General features: G+C 43.5%; 1 protein-coding gene across 5 annotated transcripts in view; it reads left to right on the top strand.

Moving 5' to 3' along the window:
• Window positions 1-21,225, top strand: part of TOB2 (transducer of ERBB2, 2) — a 29,528-nt gene extending 8,303 nt beyond the window's left edge. For 2 of the 5 annotated variants that reach the window (XM_073549468.1, XM_073549469.1), the window contains exon 2: window positions 16,140-21,225. In XM_073549468.1, coding sequence (XP_073405569.1) covers window positions 16,145-17,041 — 897 coding nt within the window. In that variant the 5' untranslated portion in view covers window positions 16,140-16,144 and the 3' untranslated portion in view covers window positions 17,042-21,225. Of the gene's footprint in view, window positions 1-1,163; window positions 1,356-1,506; window positions 1,598-3,422; window positions 3,491-16,139 lie in introns of those variants that run through there. The other 3 variants (XM_073549470.1, XM_073549467.1, XM_073549471.1) reach the window with 3 other exon arrangements.
• The last annotated feature ends 560 nt before the right edge of the window (window positions 21,226-21,785 follow it).

The following is a 21,785-nucleotide window of genomic DNA, read 5'->3' as shown; positions in this document are numbered from 1 at the left end:
TGTGTAAAGTGGTCACATCTCCCGATGTGACTATTCTACACCTGAGATCATCGTAGGACACTCGTTATTTAGGACTACGGTGGACCAGGGAGTATTTATGGTTGTTTATTTTAATTTTTATTACAGGAGATCAAGGGTGTCGGGGAATTAGGAGTTTGAGTATGAATGTCTGTTTTGTTTTTTTAAAGCTTGAACACAGTCACCGGATGATGGGACTACTATCCCATCATCGGCTCATGCTGTCACTGTTATATGTGACCCCATACATAGCCGGATGGTAGTAGTCCCATCAGATGATTCCTGGCTACCTGCAGATACACACACCCGCACACAAACGCTGTTACGCACATAGTCTCTACCCACACAGTCTCCTCCCTATGTGTGAGCGGAGAATATCTGCAGCGTTTTTGGCACACAAGTCCTCCACAGTTCTTTTTTATACCTGCGGATTTTACTGACTCAATGTAAGTCAATGGGTGCAGATCTATGGGTGCAGAAACGCTGTAGACCCGCAAAATTGACATGCTGCAGAAAATAAAATGCAAATCCGGGGGGAATTCTCCACAGCGTGTGCACACCAATTCTGGATTCCCACAGATTGACATTGGCTGTGCACTACACAGTGGATTAAGTGCAATTCCGCATGTCAAAAACCCTGCAAATCCACATCAAAATCCGCAACGTGTGCACTCAGCCCAAGGGGGAAATCCGCAACCAGAGCCTCAAATAACACGTGGATTCACTAACGTGGATTTCCAAAGCAGAGATTTTCGGTGCAATGTGAACATGTCCTTACAAGAACATATGTGGCGTGCGATTACAACACTGATAGCAGGCTGCTAAGAATGGAGACGGGTGAATGGACGGCGCCACTGAACAAGACTGGTGCCTAGGGGCGCAGACCCCACTGCTGCTCCAGCCCGCCTCAGCCTTGGGGGACATTTCCTCCCAGCACACAGGGCTGTTCCCCTCTCAGGGAGGGCAGAGCGGCCACCTCAGCCAGCTGTCCCTGCTCTACCAGCCTGGCTTCACTGGTGGGAAAGCTTCCGTCCGGAATGAAAGAGTTAAGCTTGCAGGGGAGCCTCAGAATGTAGGTCCGGCACATCACTCTCCCAAGCCGTAACACGCTGGGTGTGTGAATGTGAGATTCATACGCAGGGTTGCTAAGGGTGAAACTTTTCCCCTGACTTCCTTCACTTTGGGCCAGGAGGAGGGAGGCTGCAGGATCTCGGCGAACTCCCCTCCCGAAAAACACACCCAATAAAATACACAAGGGGACCCCAGAAAGACTAAGCAGCCATTACTCCTCCTCTCGCTCCAGACCGGCGGATTCTGACTTTACAACTACTGACCAAGTAAGGAGTCCAGGCAGCGCTGTCACGATACAGGGGCGACAGCACGGACGTGGGGGATGTCGGGGAAAGCTGCAGCCACGGGGCTGGTTGTTGCGGGACTTCTTTTTTGGGGCCAGGAGAACACTGTCCCTTTAAATGTGTTAGAGTGCGAAGTGTGCTGTGGGAACTCCTACTGCCAGAGGTCAGTGGCCTCTGCACAGCCAGTGGCCTCTCCGTACTGCCAGTCCCCGTGTCCTACGGAGGTTAGTGCCCTCTCTGTACAGCCAGTCCCCGCTGGTAGCCCAGTGGCCTCTCCGTATGGCCAGTCCCAATTGGTAGCCCAGTGGCCTCTCCGTATGGCCAGTCCTTTGTGTCCCTGCTGCAGTGGCCTCTCTGTACAGCCAGTCCCCGTGTCCTACGGAGGTTAGTGCCCTCTCTGTAGAGCCAGTCCCTGCTGGTTGCCCAGTGGCCTCTCCGTATGGCCAGTCCTTGTGTCCCCGCTGGTAGCCCAGTGGCCTCTCCATATGGCCAGTCCTTGTGTCCCCCGCTGGTAGCCCAGTGGCCTCTCCATATGGCCAGTCCTTGTGTCCCCCGCTGGTAGCCCAGTGGCCTCTCTGTATGGCCAGTCCTTGTGTCCCCTGCTGGTAACCCAGTGGCCTCTCTGTATGGCCAGTCCTTGTGTCCCCGCTGGTAGCCCAGTGGCCTCTCTGTACAGCCAGTCCCCGTGTCCTACGGAGGTTAGTGCCCTCTCTGTACAGCCAGTCCCCGTGTCCTACGGAGGTTAGTGCCCTCTCTGTACAGCCAGTCCCCGTGTCCTACGGAGGTTAGTGCCCTCTCTGTACAGCCAGTCCCCGTGTCCTACGGAGGTTAGTGCCCTCTCTGTACAGCCAGTCCCCGTGTCCTACGGAGGTTAGTGCCCTCTCTGTACAGCCAGTCCCCGCTGGTAGCCCAGTGGCCTCTCCGTATGGCCAGTCCCAATTGGTAGCCCAGTGGCCTCTCCGTATGGCCAGTCCTTTGTGTCCCTGCTGCAGTGGCCTCTCTGTACAGCCAGTCCCCGTGTCCTACGGAGGTTAGTGCCCTCTCTGTACAGCCAGTCCCCGTGTCCTACGGAGGTTAGTGCCCTCTCTGTACAGCCAGTCCCCGTGTCCTACGGAGGTTAGTGCCCTCTCTGTACAGCCAGTCCCCGTGTCCTACGGAGGTTAGTGCCCTCTCTGTACAGCCAGTCCCCGTGTCCTACGGAGGTTAGTGCCCTCTCTGTACAGCCAGTCCCCGTGTCCTACGGAGGTTAGTGCCCTCTCTGTACAGCCAGTCCCCGTGTCCTACGGAGGTTAGTGCCCTCTCTGTACAGCCAGTCCCCGTGTCCTACGGAGGTTAGTGCCCTCTCTGTACAGCCAGTCCCCGTGTCCTACGGAGGTTAGTGCCCTCTCTGTACAGCCAGTCCCAGTGTCCTACGGAGGTTAGTGCCCTCTCTGTACAGCCAGTCCCCGTGTCCTACGGCGGTTAGTGCCCTCTCTGTACAGCCAGTCCCTGCTGGTTGCCCAGTGGCCTCTCCATATGGCTAGTCCATTGTGTCCCTGCTGCAGTGGCCTCTCTGTACAGCCAGTCCTTGTGTCCCCGCTGGTAGCCCAGTGGTCTCTCCGTATGGCCAGTCCTTGTGTCCCCGCTGGTAGCCCAGTGGTCTCTCCGTATGGCCAGTCCTTGTGTCCCCGCTGGTAGCCCAGTGGTCTCTCCATATGGCCAGTCCTTGTGTCCCCGCTGGTAGCCCAGTGGCCTCTCTGTACAGCCACTCCCTGTGTCCCCCCCCCCTGGTAGCCCAGTGGCATCTCTGTACAGCCAGTCCCCGCTGGTAGCCTAGTGGCCTCCTCCGTGCTCTGGGATGAGCCATTAGCAGTAATGGAGATGTTGGGGCAGATCTTTCTTAGTGATCCTTTGGCCTAATAAGCAGCTGTTCCCCATCCCTTCACAGATCCCCTGGAGCACACCCCTCTACCTCTGGTTTCTGGGTGGAAGTGCCTCTTGACCACTGTACTATAGGAAGCAGTTTTGTTTTTGCAAATAAATGCATAATACAATCTTTGCTATTCTCAGTCAAATATGGCTGCCAGAGAGGGAGCATCTGCCCAGTGTTAAAGGCCCGGGCTGCTGGTAGCATACAGGTAATTTCCCCCTTTTTCTTTTTGCCAACCATGTGGCTCGTGCCAGTGTTTGATCTGTATTACTGTAAGGCTTGGTGGGTTAATAATCCATTATACGCTCTACACATCGCCTTTTCCAGAAGCCGGGATTAGTATAGCTGTATAGATGGCATACACCATTATACCGTACACACGTGTTACTTTCTGTTCCTGGTTGTGGGGTTACATTTATGTTTTATCTTTACATTTTTCACTGTCTATGAAGCATTTTTTTTTCTTTTCCTGCTGTCAATAATTACTCGGAAACGATAGCGAGAGGCAGACATTTTACCAGATCTCCAGCCCCTGATCAGACATTGCACAACATCAGTGAGAAGCATTTCCATGAAACGGACAGCCTAAGCTTTGTGATATAGCTATAAAAGGGCCATTTTGCCTGGATCTTGGCTTGCATTGACTGTAGTAAGAGGCTTTCCTCATCATAAGAAGGCACAACTTATAATGGAGGTCCTGTGTGCAGCATATGGTAGAAGATGTGGATGTACTGCTAAATATCCTGGTATTCCTCTAGCATGACGATTTCTGGCACCTACAGCCAATGTGGGTCTGAGTCTAGGAGCAGAGATCAGAGTACAAGGTTATGGGCCTCCTCCCTGTCACCTTGTTTAATGTGTAAACAGCCATTTAATGTCAGCTGCGCCAGCCCTTTAAACATGCAGCGCGCCTGTGATTGGCTGTGCTCCCACACACCCATGACATGGCCATCCAGAATGCTTTTCTTGTTTTAACTCTGGATGACAAAAGCCCTCTTAATCAGCTGTGTGGGGAAAAAAGTCAAGATGGCTATTGACAGGTTAATATCTAAAAAAATGACCTTTTACATGCAGGGCTGGCATTACAGCGAGGGAATCATTCATGTCATGGAAGCATTCCCCCCCTTCATTCTTATGATTTTAATCATTGTAACCATTTGTCAAGGAAGTTTTTTTACCTAGAAGTTTTTTGTTTTTTTTTTAATGTACTTCATCTGTGTTGCTTGTTCAGCACTCAGTTTGACACCGATTTTCTGATTTCTATGGAAATTACCAGTGTTGGGTCTTGCTCACATGTTGCCTTTTTGTCATGGGTTTTTCCTGCTTTTTTTTTTTTTAATCTTTTTTCTTGTGATAACAAGAACAAAAAAACCCTAGCCTTTTTCAGTAGCAGCAAAGTGAAGGAATTTCTGAAATCCATTAAAGTCAATGAGTTAAAAACACACAAAGAACATGTGTTTTTCCTGCCACAACTTCAATATTTGCTGCAGATTTTTCTGCATAGCCCTTAGGCTATGTTCACATCACACATTGCTTTTTTGCTGCGCTTTTCACTATGAGCTTTCCAACATCTCATGCACACACTGGTTTATTTTCCTGACTAGCTTGGAAAACTACAGCAAGTTGCTACTTTCAGCGTTTTTGCAGCGTTTTTTCACCCAAAGGAAACAATGGGGTAAGTGCAAAGACATAGCAAAAAAAAAAAAAATCAGATGTTAGGTTTCTGTATTTTTTTTTTTTGTATTCTCTTTGTTTTTTTTTTTGCGCAAAAACCTTAAGGATGTTGCATCGTGATTTTTTTTCTTTAAAAAAAAAAATCAAAAAATTTTCAGCATGCACATGAGATAACAAACACAGCCACCGGGGTTTTTTTTTTTTTTTTGTTTTTTTTTTTAAGCAGGCTTTGCCTACAGAAAGAAAAGGCAGCAAAATGCAACGTTTCCACATTCTTTAGGGGCCTTTCATATTGCAATTTTTTTTCCTGCATTCTGTGGCCCTGTTGATGCTCACCTCCAAACTCCCCAGGCAAAAGTAAACTTGGGCGTATGCAGCATCGAGGCCATTGACTTTAATGACACCGATGGAGTCACCGTGCCCTGTCGGACATCATTTTTGTTTGTATACGTCTATTGAAGGCAGCATCGAGACGGTCTACTAAAATGGGTGTATATGGCGGAAAACAATACCCAACAGAGCACACGGTGATTCCTACTGCACCATTATTATAGTCAATGGTCCCCTAGCTGCATGTACCCGAATCCCGTTTTTCAGGGGGGGGAATTTGGACATAAGCCCCAACGGGACCTCTGATCACAGGGAATAAAAAACAATGTGAAAAGGCCTTTACAGGACCTATCCAAAACAGTTGTTTTATGGGGAAAAAAATATCAAGTCCACCTTACCATTGATATTTCTTATAGACTATACACCAGTTCCATTGAACATCACTTGACTTTACAACTGAATCGGAGTCTCCTGGAGTAACATGTGCCCAGTTTGTTACAGGAATTGCTTCTCCATGAATTTGGCAGCGGCCCATGCGCCAGTGATATAGCAATACTCTAGCCATGGACTGGAGTAGAGTTCGGGTCTAATCGAGACCAATTGTGTGGCATAAACTGTCATGTCTGAACTAGGTTCCATTATGCTCCACCTACTAATCAAAAAGGTGACAGAACTGATAATATTTGCAACTTTTGGCATTTTTTTCCACCCTTTAACTCCAGAAGCTGGTGTAAAATGCTGGCTGATTGGCTCCTGGCCGCGTGTGTTGTGAATTCCTGATAGGGATCTAACCCTTCAGCTCTGTAACAACAGGCTTGATGTTTTGCTGATTATGTGCTTCTATTGCATGTTGCGTCACATCATAATGTTAATTAGTCTTTAGCCTGTTTTTATATTTTGCCATCTTCCCTCCAAAAAAAATTAAATGTAGTATAGTAGAGACTTTTTTTTTTTTTTTTTTTAACAAAGATATAGCATGGGGGAAAAAAAAAATTCTTATTGGTGATCACCTGAAAACTACATTACGCCGTCTTTGAAGTCCACTGCATGTAGAGGTGAGCGGATGGCTTTACACAAGCCCAGTACAATGCTCTGCTGTGGGCAGGAACTGCACGAGTTTCCTTACCCAACCGCCCCCCCCCCCCCCCCCCCAGGGTTCCAGATGTCCTGCACACACGGATGACGTCACACCAGGCTGGCAAATCAAGCACCGCGACTGGTAACCTGGAGGTAGGGAAACTCGTGCAGCTCCTGTCCACGGCTAGAGAGCACCGGACTGGGGTTGCACATAGCCATCCACTCATATATTATTTCATATATATATTTTTTTAAATTGTTGCCATATGTTACTCTCAAGTCAATAGAACTATTGCAGAGAGTACACGTGTTTTTTTTTTTTTTTTTCTTGCTTTTAATGAGTACAGGTATTACAAATATAAAAAGAATGCTAGAGAAACCTACTTTGTCGCTTGTATGTCAATTCACGAATGTTACATTTCCCAGGCTTGAAGAATCTGCACTGTGTGAGAACTCAGTACAAGGTCTACATGTTGGAACATGTCTATACTCAGACCCGTGACTCCCACATTAGTGTGTATGAATACGCACTACTGATTTTTATTTTATTTTTTATTTTTTTGTCCCTTTCTCCCTGTAATCGCTTGCTTTTTTCATTGGGATGGCCCAGGTAGCAGTTATTCAGTGCACACTGTAATGACATATAATGCACACTAAAGGCGCCGTCTCACATAGCGAGATCGCTAATGCGTCACCGACTTTGTGACGCAACAGCGATCTCGCTACATGTGACACACAGCAGTGACCGGCCCCCTGCTGGATATCGCTGATCGTGCTCGAATGTCCTGGGCCATTTTTTCGTCGTTGCCGTCCCGCTGGCCAGCATGCATCTCTGTGTTTGATCGCTGGATCGTTGCTGCATCGCTGAAGAGATCTGCCTGTGTTGAAGCTTACTAGCGATCATTTAGCGACGCACCAGCGATCCCTACCAGGTCGTATCGTTGTCGGGATCACTGGTACGTCGCTTAGTGAAACGGGACCCCTACACCGTCAGTCACAGTTATGGGCAGGGATTACGGCGCTGTGACTGTTGCAGCCCCCTGCACCGCCCCAATATCAAAGTGATAACTAACTGAGAACTTAATCTAGACTACGTTCCCACAATGAGATTTTGGTGCATCTGACAAAAACGCAGCGTCTTGCAGTTCCAGCAAAGTGGATGGGATTTACAGACTTCTCATGCCCTCTGTTTCTTCTTGGACGCTGTGTAAACTGACTTGTGGTGTTTTTTTAAAGCCTCAGCATGTTAATTTCTCCTGCGGGTACGCTGACTTTAATGTGCAGAGTTTCCCCATAGCCTTGTATTAGATGTACGTATACCTGCAGAAATTCCACGTCGTTTCCGTGGCAGAAATGTATAAACACATGTAATCCGCACAAGCATGTCAAAGTAAAAAACCAGGAAGTAACAAAAACAAAGTGGCTTTATTTGAAGCATGACACGCCAAACCGAGGCAAAAAAACGCAAGTAACCGAACCTAAATAGGTGCAGAAGTTCTGCAACATCAAATGCTCATCGTGGGAAGGTAGCCTTAAGGGTTTTCTGACCCGAGCGTGACAGCTGCATAGATTTCTAAGCTGCTGTCCACTACTTTAGAATTGATGACTTCTCCTTAGGATAGATCATCAATGTCTGATCGGCTGTGGTCTGACACCCAGCACCCCCACGGATCAGCTGGTATCACTTGCCGAGCTGCTTCGTCAGCTTGTAGTGGCAGGGTAGTGCACATCTGCCTCCTACTCCAATCAATAGGAGGCGGATGTGTAGAATCCTGCAGCAGCCATGACAAGTATGTGGAGCAGCTCGGCAAGTGATCAGCTGTTTAACGGTGGTGTCGGGCGACAGAACCCAGCCGATCAGACATTGATGACCTATCCTAAGTATAGGCCATCAATGTAGAAGTGGACAACCTTTTTAAGCTTTCAATAAACCGATTGAACGGGGTTTAAATACCACTTACCTGCACATTACACTTATATCCGTGAAGAAATGGCATTTCTAAAGATGACAGATTCCCTTTATAGGCGCAAATATTGTTTCAGGCTCTCCACAGCAGGCTATAATGAGAAAAATGCAGTGTTTATGCTGTTAAAATGGCCATAGAATTCTGTGAGCTAAAACCCTTTTAATATTGATCCTTTGAATCATGCTGCATATTAAGAAATAAAAACGTAATGTGAATAAAACAATTGAAATGGTAAAATACTGTGTATATTTTTATTGAAGAAAAATATGGACTCGTAATGTGGAAATGTGAAAAAGCCCTGTTGTAAAAACTGAATTTCACAGTTGCCACTTATGCCTAGTCTGATCTACTATTGAACACTAGGTCTTAGATATAAGGAAAAGACTGTTGCTTAGGGTACCGTTACACTTAGCGATGCACCAGCGATCCCGACCACGATATGACGCGGTCAGGATCGCTGGTACATCGCTAAGTGGTCGCTAGTGAGCTGCCACACAGGCAGATCTCACCAGCGACATAGCAGCGGTCGGGGGTCGCTACTTACCTGTGAGACGAGGCGATCCTGATGTCCTCCCGCCCTCGTCGCCACAGCAGGAAGTGGCCGACGAGAAACGGCCCAGGACGTTCTCGCACGATCAGCGATAATCAGCGAGGGAGCCGGTCGGAGGTAAGTATCACACATAGCGATTTCGCTGCTGCGTCACAAAACCAGTGACGTTATAGCGATATCACTGTGTAACGGGCCCTTTACCAGTAATAGGATTTTTTGGAACCCATGACAGCACCACAAGAGGGGGGATACACCCACCAAGGTCAGGAAACCTATAGGCTAAAAAGGTGGCACCTCTCTATTGCACCAGTTAGAATACGAGTTGCCCTCCAATGGTTATTGCAACAACTCAAATTTACCAATGCCACATATCACAATTGAAAATGTGAACTTAAAACACCGAGAAAAGTGACAGGAGAGAATATTAAGGGTGTTATGGGTTCCGAAAAATCCTGTTGCCGGTAAGTAACTAGGTCTTTATTGATCACCTTTGACAGCACCACCTGAAAATTGCAGAGAAATAATAATTCATGGAAGGACCATACCCTGGAGCACCCTTCTCCCAAAGGTGAGGTCGGAAAAGGAAACCATATCCAGTCTATAATGCTTTTAGAAGTGGAAGGAGAAGACCAGCTTTCTGCCTTACAAATCTTCATGATTAAAACATCAGATCTCTCTGCCCAGGAGGTTACCACAGCCTTTGTCGAGTGAGCCTTCAGACCTTCTGGAAATGCTTTGCCGCTTGTTGAATAAGCAAAAGAAATGGCCTCCCTGATCCACCTAGCTATTGTTCACTTTGAGGCCTTAAAGCGAACCTGTCACCAGGTTTGGCTGATACGAGTTATGGTCACTGCCTTTCAAGGCTTATCTACAGCATTCTATAATGCAGTAGATAAGCCCCCATTCTGACCTGCAAGAGAAGAAAAATAACTTTTATTATACTCGCCTGCAGGGCGGCTCTGGTCTGATGTGTCACTGGTCTTGGTCTGTAACGCATTACAGTCTATGGGAACGCATACGTGCGCATGAACATGCGTTTGCGTACGCATGTGTTTTAAGAGTAAACATGGCTAGAAACTGGTTAAAACGCATGCGCAAACGCATGAAAAATCGCATCATTCGTTTTTGCATGTGTTTCTATTGCGCTGCACAAAAAAAACGCTAATGTGAAATTAGCCTAAATCTGTTAGGTTGGAGTCACACTAGCGGTTTTAAAATCGGTACGATTTTGTACCTGCAAAGTCGGACGAGCGTAATGCAAGTGTCGCGCATTTTTCATGTGAGAACAATCCGATTTTTCACACCTAGCATCCGATTAACATCCGAATGCACTGTGATTGCTATATTATTGCAATGCGATTTTTAACATGAGCTTTTACATTGAGCAATTATGTCATTTACACATTGTTTTCAAAGGAAATATTCTTCAAAACACAGAGATGAAAAGCCGGCATTTCATCTTCCGCGTCCAGTAAAATCGCAGCAGGAGCCGACAGGATAGAATAGATGGATTATATACACAGAATAGATATACAGATATCAGTTACATATATAATTAGTACAGTGAGTTTGTAGCTTACTGTACATGTGTATAAATATCTTTCTGAAAAAAAAAATGATGGCTCCCGTTTAATTTTCTTAACCAGCAGAGGGAAAGATGACTGTTCGGGGGCAGATGTTTATAGCCTGGTAAGGCTGTAATGCCCAAGGAGCTTCCCAGGCTATTAATATCAGCTCCCAGCTGTATACTTAGCCTTTACTGGCTATTAAAATGGGGACCCCCCCCCAAAAAAAAAAAAAGACAGGCTCCCCCTATAATTAATAACCAGCCAAGGCAACTGCAGGATGATATTAATAGCCTAGGAATGGGCTATAGATACTACCCCCCCGGCCAAAAACATCAGTTCTCATTCGCCTCAGAAGAGGCACATCTCTAAGATGTGCTAATTCCAGCACTTAGCCTCGCTCTTCCCAATTGCCCTGTAGCGGTAGCAAGAGGGGTGACACCTGTGTTGTCAGGTGACATCAAGCCCCGAGGCTAGTAATGGAGAGTAGTCAATAAGACGCCCCCATTACTAACCCCATAGTTATATTGTATAAAAACCACTCCCAGCGTAGTCATTTTCATTGAAGACGCCTTTAATAAATCCTAATTGAACCATACTCTCCGCAATGCCCATTCCACAGACTCCATAGTCTCCTGCAAAAGAGTTAAAATAACGAGCAATATTCCTCACCTTTCTGCAGAGATGATGATCCATTTGTCCCATGACTGGTCTAGCTCTGCTACATCTAGATGGCAGGCTGCATGGTTGCATAATGCAACTATATAGCCTGTCATCCAGCAGAGAGACTGAGCAGCGTGTGCTCCGTCTCTCCCTGTGATCTCCTATTACCTGTCTGATGACACCGCGAGCGTGAGAAGGTTCTCCTGCTCACGGTGCCGTCGGAAAGGTCCTGGTAGTTCACAGCCAATGAACTCATTTCACCTTTCTGACGTCAGCGGGCGCGCCGTTGGATATTTTCACAGAAAACAAAACATGGGTATGAGCTATCTAGAAATCGAATCTACTTTGCTGGAACTGTAAAAAGCTGCAATTTATCCTTGGTCTGCAAAAAAACTGTTATTCCCTTCAGGTCTGTTTAGTATTTGTCATAAGATTGAGAAGTTTCTCAAACTGCTGACGCAGGGCAATCCATCCTGGCTGTACTCGCAACTCCCTTTTTTTGATTTTATTACTATGAGATGACATATGCGAGCTATCACAGCACCTAACGTTTATATACCTTTGACAATTGTATGGCACTTATGAAAGTAGTTGAAGTACATGAGCACTCCTTATAATAAGCACTTACTGTCAATTGTCACACCCATTGGGAACAAGTGTGCGAAATCAATTGTACAGACATTCAAAACGGTGGGATGTTTTACTGGTTAGGAACTTTCAATGTGGCAGTAGTATCCTACCTCTATAACAAATGGCTTGGCTTAAAATCAGTAGGCTTTAAAAGAATAGGCTGCTTAGTCTGGTGACATGTAAAAAATCCTCTGTCCAAGTATAGCAGTCGCTGCTCTGTTCCAGACTGCCTCTCGAATCAACACCCGATTATTTGGGGCTTCCATGGCTGAGCAGCTGTGTGTAATCCTAAGATGGCTAGACGCAGTATCAAGTATCTGTTCAAGAACTGTAAAGACCCATCACACACAGCGATCTTGCTAGCGAGATCGCTGATTTTGTGACGCCACAGCGATCTCGTCAGCAAGATCGCTGTGTGTGATGGGGATCAGCGACCGCCCCCCCCGCCGGGTATCGCTGATCATGCAGCATCGTCCTTGGCCATTTTCTCATCGTTACTCTCCCGCTGGCCAGCGCGCATCGCTGCGTGTGGCAGCGGGAGGCAACAATCAGCGAGCTCCCAGCGCTCTAAGCAGGTGCTGGAAGCTGGTATCTAAGGTAAATATCAGGTTACTAAGCGGCGCATGTCACTTAGTTACCCGATGTGTACCTTAGAAACCTGCGTGCTCCCGGCGCAAGCACGCAGGTTTCTAAGGTACACATCGGGTAACTAAGTGCCACGTGGCCCTTAGTAAACCGATATTTACCTTAGATACCAGTGTCCTCGCTGGTGCTGATCGCTGGTGAAGCTGCCTGTTTGGCAGCTCACCACTGATCATGTAGCGATGCACCAGCGATCGTATCGTTGTGGGGATCGCTGGTGCATCTTTAAGTGTAACGGTACCCTAAGACCTGTTCCTGGGGCAGAACAATTAATCAATGAATTTTATTAATGTGCTATTTGATTTTGATGGACATTATTATCGGTGTTGGTCCCATCGACACTGCTGCAGCTACTCCATCCTGCAGATCGGCTGCCTCACCTCCTGTCTGTGGTGTATTGGCCCCACCATCTCCATGAAGGGAACTGTTAGGCTAAGTGCACACGTACCGGAACGCTCGCGGAAATTACTGCGAGAATTCCGAAATTCCAGTCCGCGGGAAAATCGCATTTTAAATTCCCGCGATTTTCCCGCGGAAAAACTAGCATTTTGCAAGCGGAATTAGCTTGCAGAATGCTAGCGTTCTCCAAGCGATCTGTAGCATCGCTTGGAGAACTGATTGACAGGTTGGTCACACTCGTCAAACATAGTGTTTGACAAGTGTGACCAACTTTTTACTACTGAGGCCGCCTATGCAGCATCAATAGTAAAAGATAGAATGTAAAAAAAAATAGTTGTTCTCACCCTCCGGCGTCCCGCGCATCCGTTCCCAGTAATCCTTTGCGAAAATGCCCGCGATGACGTCAGTTCTCGCGGGATCGCGACGTCTCGCGGTAATTCGTGATGACGTCGCGCGAATGACCGCGAGACTTTGCGATCCCGCGAGAACGGACGCCATCGCGGGCATTTTCGCAAAGGACTACTGGGAACGGGAGCGTGAAGAGAAGCAGGAAGACTGCGCGGGACGTCGGAGGGTGAGAATAACAATATTTTTTATTTTTAAATTCTATTTTTTGCAGGGATATGGTACCCAAAGCCCGGAGGACAGTCTCCTCTCCTCCGGACCGTGGGTACCATCCGCAATTGTTCTGCTTAGGCCTGTTTCACACTTCCGTTTTTGTGTCCGCCAAACGGATCCGTTTCCGTTTTTTTGACGGAAACTGATGCAAACGGATCCGTTTTTTTGACGGATCCGCGGTAACCGTAATGGAAGTCTATGGGACAAAAAAAAGGATCCTGCAAAAATGGCGGATCCGTTTTTTTACGGAAAACAACGGATTTTGACGGATTTGAAAAAACGGAAGTGTGAAACAGGCCTTACTTTCTGCATGGTGTGCACAGCCACATGCGGGAAGTAAGCGGAACAATGCATTCCTATGGGTGCGGGATCGCAGCGATTCCGCAAATTAATGAGCATGCTGCAGTTTTTACCGCAAAGCGATTCCGCAAAAAACCGCAGCATTAGTACAGCATTGCGGAATCCAATAGGAATGCATGGGATGCTTATTTTTCGCGGCAAAATCGCATGGTTAAAACCGCTGCGGAAACACGAAAAAAACGCCACGTGTGAACTCAGCCTTAGGCATATTGGGCTGCTTTACAATCTGTGGCATGGAGATGTGTTGGCTTGATGGTGGACCTGGGTTCTGATCTGTGCAGTACAGGGAGTTTAGAGGACATGGCCTGAGCGTTCGTACATCGGCCTTTGCATCCTTCGGTACTGTAGCTACTCGGCTGGGGTTGGTTTAGTAATAATGTAACAATGGTTATATGTCCAGTACACTGTCCTATGGCTGTGACAATGACACTGTTCTAGAAAATGTTTCCCAGCTGTCTCTAGTTATTCCTGTGATGGGATGCTGAGGTTTTTGACTGTGCAAGCTTCTGGTTGGATTGAGTTGCTACTCTGACTTGTGCTAGACATGGATTATCCTTAATGGTATTTTTACAGTAAGAAAGCTGCCTGATTACGGTTTATATTGGCTTTGCCTCAACACAGAAGAGCGCCTCCTTTGTGCCTGTATGTGACCACTGATGTGAATGAAAGGGAGCTTGCTCACTAGCTTATTTTATTTCACTAGCTAAGACAGCCCCCTTCTCTATGAATGCACCAAATAAGAAGGGGACTAGACAATTTGCACACATTACCATCGCTGTCCCCGATGGGGCTCACAATCTAAATTTCCTATCAGTATGTCTTTGGAATGTGGGAGGAAACCCACGCAAACACGGGGAGAACATACAAACTCCTGCAGATGTTGTCCTTGGTGGGATTTGAACCCAAAACTCCAGCGCTGCTAACCAATGAGCCACCGTGCCGCCCAATGCTCGTGCTCCGGGGCGGCCTGTGGGGGTCTTCATGTCATGCTCTGATTTAGGTATTAATATGTATGGCTTATGACAGGTCACTGATCTGCCCCCTAGTTTATATAATGAATACATGTACATACTTAGGAGTTGTTTTTTTTTTTTCTTTTTTTAGTATGTACATGTATTATCTAAACTAGGGGGCAGGTCAGTGACCTGTCCACAGTCTGCATTATGATTACCTAATCAGAGAACCACATGAGGCCCCCTCTCCAGGCCGTCCCGATGAGGCCCCCTCTCCAGGCCGTCCCGATGAGGCCCCCTCTCCAGCATATCATTAACTCAAAACTGAAAATCCAGATTACACAAAAACCACAAGACAGATTTCATCACCAGGTATCATTGTAAGGGATCATACTCGCTTGCGAGAGACTCGCATGATCCTCGTGCGAGTCTCTCGCGTGAAAACCTGGGACTGCCACCGGCACTGCGACCAGGGCGCGTGGCTACATGTATTTCTATGCAGCCGCATGCTCTGGTCCCAGTTCCGGCGGCAGTGGAGTTTTCATGCAAGAGACTCGCACGAGAATGAGTATGAGCCCTAATCAGTATAATGGCACCGACCTGACACTGTCTGTAGGTTGCTGTGCACAATCCTGCTGACAGGTTCCCTTTAATTCAACTATATTGGAAAGTATGTGAGAGCTGTGTCTCTATCCCAAGTTACAGTAGGTTTGTTTTTCTTTGGTAGTTTAACAATGGATTTTTGATGATCAGGTGTTGGGTATGCCAAACATACTGTATGTGTATCTAATTATATTCAAATTGTGGTTATAGAAAAAAAATTGGCATCTGTAGCACTGCTTTTTTTTTTTTTTTTTTTTCCTTGATGTTTTTAATGTACTATTTGGGGCTACACACAAAGCTTTGGTAGCTTGAAATCTAAGCTTTTTCTTTCTACAAATGCCAATTTGTTCTTTGGGGTTTTGTTTTTATTTTGCTCTTGGCTTCCATAGGGGACTTGCGCTTGTGATTAGTATTACAGTATATTGTAATAGTACATAGTATTTCTCATTTCTTATAAAGCTCAGTTTCAGACTAGGGTTCATTGGAATAATACTATGATGGAAATGGGGGGGGGGGCTTCAAGAGGCTCCTGGCTACCATGGCAAGTCTAATTGTAAACTGTGGCAATGTTGATGTCTTTTTAAATGTCATGCTTGAGAGCAGCATTTAAGGGGTTAAGCTGATCTACCAGAGCTAGCAATCACCCGGGTACTATGTAGTGAAGCTGGTGCCCATGCTGTGTAGAGCAGGCTCAGCTCCTGAGCCTGTTGCATATAGTTAGTTATAGCATGTGGCCATCACTCCAGACATTAGTCCTCCTGGGTTTGTATGTTCCAGTCTTATAATTTTATTGTTTAATTAATTTTATTTATTTTTTTTCTTACAGAGAATATGCATCTGGAGATTAAGGTCGCCCTAAATTTTATTATATCATACCTGTACAATAAGCTTCCAAGACGAAGAGCTGATCTGTTTGGTGAAGAGCTGGAGAGGCTTCTAAAAGGCAAATATGAAGGGCACTGGTACCCTGAAAAACCACTGAAAGGCTCTGGATATCGCTGCGTTCACATTGGCGAAACAGTGGATCCAGTTGTTGAGCAAGCTGCACGCAGAAGTGGTCTCGATATAGAGGATGTGAGGGCAAATGTACCAGAAGAACTGAGTGTCTGGATCGATCCATTTGAAGTGTCTTATCAAATTGGGGAGAAGGGAACAGTAAAGGTGTTGTACTTGGAAGATGTGGAGAGCAGCACAGAGCTGGACAAAGAGATAAAGAGTAGCTTCAACCCTGAGGCACAAGCATTCATCCCAATTACAAACCAAGAGACTTCGCTGTCAAACTCTCCATCTCCATCTTTTGGTCAGTCTCCAAGTCCAACTTTCATCCCTCGTGCCACTCAGCCAATTACCTTTACTACTGCCACTTTTGCTGCCACCAAATTTGGCTCAACGAAGATGAAGAAAGGAGGTCAACGCATGGCACGATCACCCACCAATAATCTTGCAAAGCACAAGGGTCTGTCTCTTTCAATGCACTCGCTGAACTTCAGTCCAGCCCAGGGACCCCCATCCCAGCTCTCTCCAAATGCCAAGGAGTTTGTCTTCGGCGGCCCACCAGGGCTATTTTATGAGGGGGATAACCAGAATCTTCCAAGCCCTGGTCAGTTTGCCACACCTTTCAGCACTGGGAGCAGCCTGTTTAATGAAAAATCGCCTTTTGTGGATGGATTGAACTTCAGCCTCCCTTACCCAAGTCAGCCATTCCAGCCTGTTGTCCTGGCTAATTGAGGTTGTTGAAGAAAATTATTCTTTGAAGAACTGAAGATCAAGATCTAAAAGTTAAAGCCTTTTTTTTTTTTTTTTTTTAATTTTTTTCCTGAAACCTAAATGGTAATACAAGTAGATATTACTGGGATACAAAAGTACTTGGGTTGCATTGCTACTGGACACTTGTGAAGTTCTCACCTTTTTACATAGAAATGAATATATGTGTGAAACATATAATTATAGAGAATATATGAATAACTAGTTTTTTAATTTCCTTCCTTACATTTGGCTGCAGCAGAATAAATCTCGGTTTTGACTTCTCCTCAATATGCCCAAAAGAGAATGAGAACATGACTGTTGCTCTGCATGGTCATATCAGAAGAACTGTGCCTGTGGCAGTACTGCCATGCTTGGAATATTGTGACTTGAGGAACATCTCTTCTCGCATTTTTTTGTTTGGGTTCTTATTTATGTTTTTTTATAGTGTAACTGCCTTCACTTGTCTAATGCTTCTTCATATTTTTCTTATTTATTTTGTTTCCACTCGCAATAGCCATCCATTGGTACTTCAATCTGGAGAAGGCATTACAGTCATCGTTCAGTGCATTGCCTCTGCATGCATGCAGTTGAAGCCTCTTGTATAACTTGTTTTGCAAAAAGAAAAAAAAATATAATTTTTTTTTCTCTCCATGCTATGACAAACGTGAATAAGTTAACTAAAAATCCCAGCATAATTGGGTAGCAAGGAATTTATGGATTATACAGAAATAAGACAACTATACTTGTCTACCTCCCCTTTGTTGGTTTTGTCCCTTCTCCCATATTTGATGTTGAGGTTCTTTGAATGTATGTGGCGGCATTATAGCAGTATTGAAGCCTTGATTAGTTTCTTGATAGTATAAGTGCTGCTGAACAATGTGCTCTTCGAAATTGCAGGTGACTATGGACAAGGCTAAAATCGAGCACTTGCACTACAGAAAAAAAGTAAATGCCAGTCAAAGCCTTCACTCTGCCTTATAAAGGTACAGTGATACCTCTCCGAAAGATCTTTAAAAGAAAGTGCCCAACTAGACTTAATTCCTCTATATTCTACGTATATTGGCCTCTTTGAGGACCACCCTTCCAAAAAGACTTATATTTTTTACTGCAGTTTGAGTAAATGTCAGAGGTTTCACTGTATTCCTAGTACAAAGTGATAATGACTGGCTCCTCTAACTGTAGACTTGGTGTACCTTACCTTCCCCAGATACGAAGAAGTCGCCACAAAGCAATTACACGCTATATCGCACTTATTTAACCTGGAATGTGTGTTATATATAAAAAAAAACAGTATTTAAAAACAAAGCTAGTTTCTTATTACACCATTCTGTAGGAAATATTCTAGTTTAAAAGAATATATAATTTTTTTTTTTTTTTTTTTTACTCATTGCATAGAAGGCATATTTGAAACATGAATGATATTCCTTGTACAAAATGGGCCAGCTGAGCAAAATAATGGCATTGGGGGAGAAAGTAATATAAAAAAAAAAACAAATTTTATAATATATCTATATTTTTTAAAAGTGTTTATAATTGATTTTATTTATTTTATTTTCTAAGAGTTTTTTGGCATAAAATTAGCAAGGAACAGTTATCAAAATACTATATATTATGAAAAAAAAATCTGAAAAAATATAAATATTTACAGCATAGTTTGTGGTAACCTAACTTTTTAATTTTGTGAATATGTCATTAACAGTGTAGATTCACTGATTTTTATTTTTTGTTCCTTCCCTCTCCCAGGCTGAATATCTTTTGCTAGAATTATTAAAACCAAGGACTCTTGCATTAGTAACTGGAAGGTCCTTCCTATGTTAGATTTAAGCGTTCCTTTTGTATTAAAGCAAATTAAGCCACTGCTACCTGGCAATCATTTTTCTAATTTCCACAGATATTGCTTTGATTTACTCAGACTTGAATTGTTTCCTATAAACCAAGGACTGCTCAACTTTAGTGCTTTAAAGTATATATCATGAAAAATAAAAACTACACCTCTCCAAGCAAATTTTACAAAATCCTGCTTTTAGAATTTTTTTTTTTTTTTTACATTACCTATCTAAATGTGTAAGTGCAAGTTAATACTTCCTGGTTGCCATATTCCCTGGTTTCCAGTGCTGCTCCTGTCCTCTTCTTTCACATAACTGAAATTCCATCTTTTGAGATCACACTTGGGGTTTGCGTGAACCAGAAATTGCTTTTACAAAGTAAGTTTAGAGTCTCTCTCTTTCTGACTCTCCATAGTCGCTTCTACAGTGCATGTCTATCCACTCACCGACCCCAATTCATCAACTCCAGAAGTCTCAAATGTTTCGCGCAACTAGAAGCTACCAAAAATGTTGCAACTTTTGTTTCGCCCAGCTCAGCCAAAGTGGGTGTAACGGTGCCCCAAGTTCATCTAGTCATGACGAGATGTTGCCTTCCTTATGCCTGAATTCTTACTCCAGGCTGTGGAGTAAGTAAGATTTCTGGTGTGGTGCAAGTTTCAACACGGTCCATCAAGACTGGTGAGAAAATCGCCGGTCTTGATGAATCTGGGCATAAAGCACAGTTTGATCCAGCAAGTCGGAAATTCAGTCGTGTGAGTGAAAAGAGGAACTGGGGTAGATGGCGATCGTTTAGTATTTTAGTGCACTACATTGCATACACAGATTTAGAGAATTAAGTTCTTGGGAATGTTTGATTATCTGGACAAAATTAGTTTTTTCCAACTATTATTACTTGCGTGAAAGACCAATGCTACATAACCCATTTTTAATTTTTGTTTTTTTATTTTTCATCCATAGATGCCAGATAAAATCTACCTCCTAATAAATTTATCTGGCATCTACGGATAAAAAATGAGTTTTTTTTGTATTGTTTTTTTTCTAATATGTGGCTTTAATTTTTTTATTTTTTTTTTTTTTTTGTTTTAAGGCAAAAGTATAGATTGACTTAATTTTAGTTTTTTTTTATTGTAAGCTTAATTAAAATGGCTCGCTTGTAACAGTCACGGTTTCTACACTCTAAAACAATGCTTTTTTTTTTTTTAATTGGCATTGGGCGCTTTGGAGTAAATTATTTTTTTTTTTTTTTTTTTTTTTTTTTTGAAGTTGAAAAATTTTCAAAACGAAAATTGTAGCAAAATAAAGGTCTTGTGTCATTGACGGGCTAATCTCCAGAACTGTATAAAGAGCAAGTGTTTGATTATGCTTAATGATTGCATAATTGATCACTCGAGTGCACATGACTGGTATGTGCAAACTTGTCAGGTTTAGAAAAACCCTGTAACATGCAGAAACTCCTTTTGTAAACCTCCCCAGATTTTTCCAATCTAGCATTATTTAAAGTTACCCTATTGATATGGAACTACGGTAATGCTTCCAGTTTGAAAACAAAGTGAAAAGTGGCACTTATAGCGTATGAACAGTCCTTTAAATATACCCCCACACACCATTTTCTTTAGCGGAGTGGCTCTTCAGCTGCTACGTTTTTTCAATCCCAAATTGTAATATTCAGGTTTCTACATTGCATTGTCCTCCCTTTGCAACAGATTTTTCTTTTGTAATAAAACACTAGTACTTATGTGTTTTAGTTTTTATTTGCATTTATATATAAAAAGAAATAGGAAACAAAAAAAAGTTTGCTACGTTTGTAAAATGTGAGAGGAATATATTCTAAATATATATTTCTAATGTACATTTAAGCTACACTTCTCTGTTCAGGTTTTTTTTTTTCTTAAGGAAAGCAAAAAAAAAATCCCAAGGATTAAATTATTTTTTCAAAATAAAGTGAAATGCTAAAAAAACAAAGAAAAATAACTGCCTCTTCTCAAAGCGGATACAGTGTCTAATCTTGTACAGAAATGCAAATTTAAAGATATAATCTTTATATTAAAAAAATCAATATTGACTTATTAATGTTTAAACTATAACAGGTTTTGTTTTACTTTTTTTTTTAACGCAGGTCGATGGGTGGGATGGGGAAAATTTCTAGTTTATTTACTGAAAAAAAATTTTTTTTTTTTTTTTTTTTTTTTTTTTTTTTTTTTTCGTGTAATTTGTTTTGGAACATTGTGCAATATTTGATGGCCTAATGGAGTGTTTAATTTTCAGGTGTACAGTTTATATTGTTCCAAAGTTTTTTAAGTTTGTATTAAAAGCATGATATTAAACTGTTTTGTGGTCTTATTTAATTGCCTTTTTTTGTGTAATTTGGTTTTATTTTTTCTCCTACTGAAATCGGAGTTTTTACATTTTTTTTTCCAAGTCTGACGCATCCCTTTTATGTGGCCATAATTTTTGACTGTTTCAACGTATCCCATAGATTTTGAGGACATTTATTTTTTTTGACACATTCTATGGTGATGGTAAACTTAAGTAATTAATAAAAATATCAGAAATTTGACATATCTAAAAGTAATAATTTTCAAACTTTGAATATCCCTTTTTAATCCAGAAAGTTATACCACAATCAAGTTAATAAATGACATTTTTCTTTACAGTTATCTTTTATATCGGTAAAAAAATTGTTAGGATGTTGGGAAGCTTTGACATTGGTAGCAGTCACTTAAAAAAATTTTCAAGGAGATTTAAACTCATTGTTTTTGTTTTGTTTGGAAAACCCCCAAAAGTCATTTCATCTATAGGTTCCCCAAAGTGATAGCATTTTAAAAACTGGCGCCCTCAACCTGTTATAAACTGTTGTCAGGTAGTGTATTAACCCTTCAGGTGCTTTTCAGGAATTAATG

The sequence above is a fragment of the Dendrobates tinctorius genome, unplaced genomic scaffold (assembly GCF_039654945.1).
Source record: "Dendrobates tinctorius isolate UK_male_01 unplaced genomic scaffold, ASM3965494v1 ptg000159l, whole genome shotgun sequence".
Classification (NCBI taxonomy): Eukaryota; Metazoa; Chordata; class Amphibia; order Anura; family Dendrobatidae; genus Dendrobates; species Dendrobates tinctorius.
The sequence above is the reverse complement of the archived record's forward strand: the minus strand, read 5'-3'. Positions and strand labels throughout refer to the sequence as shown.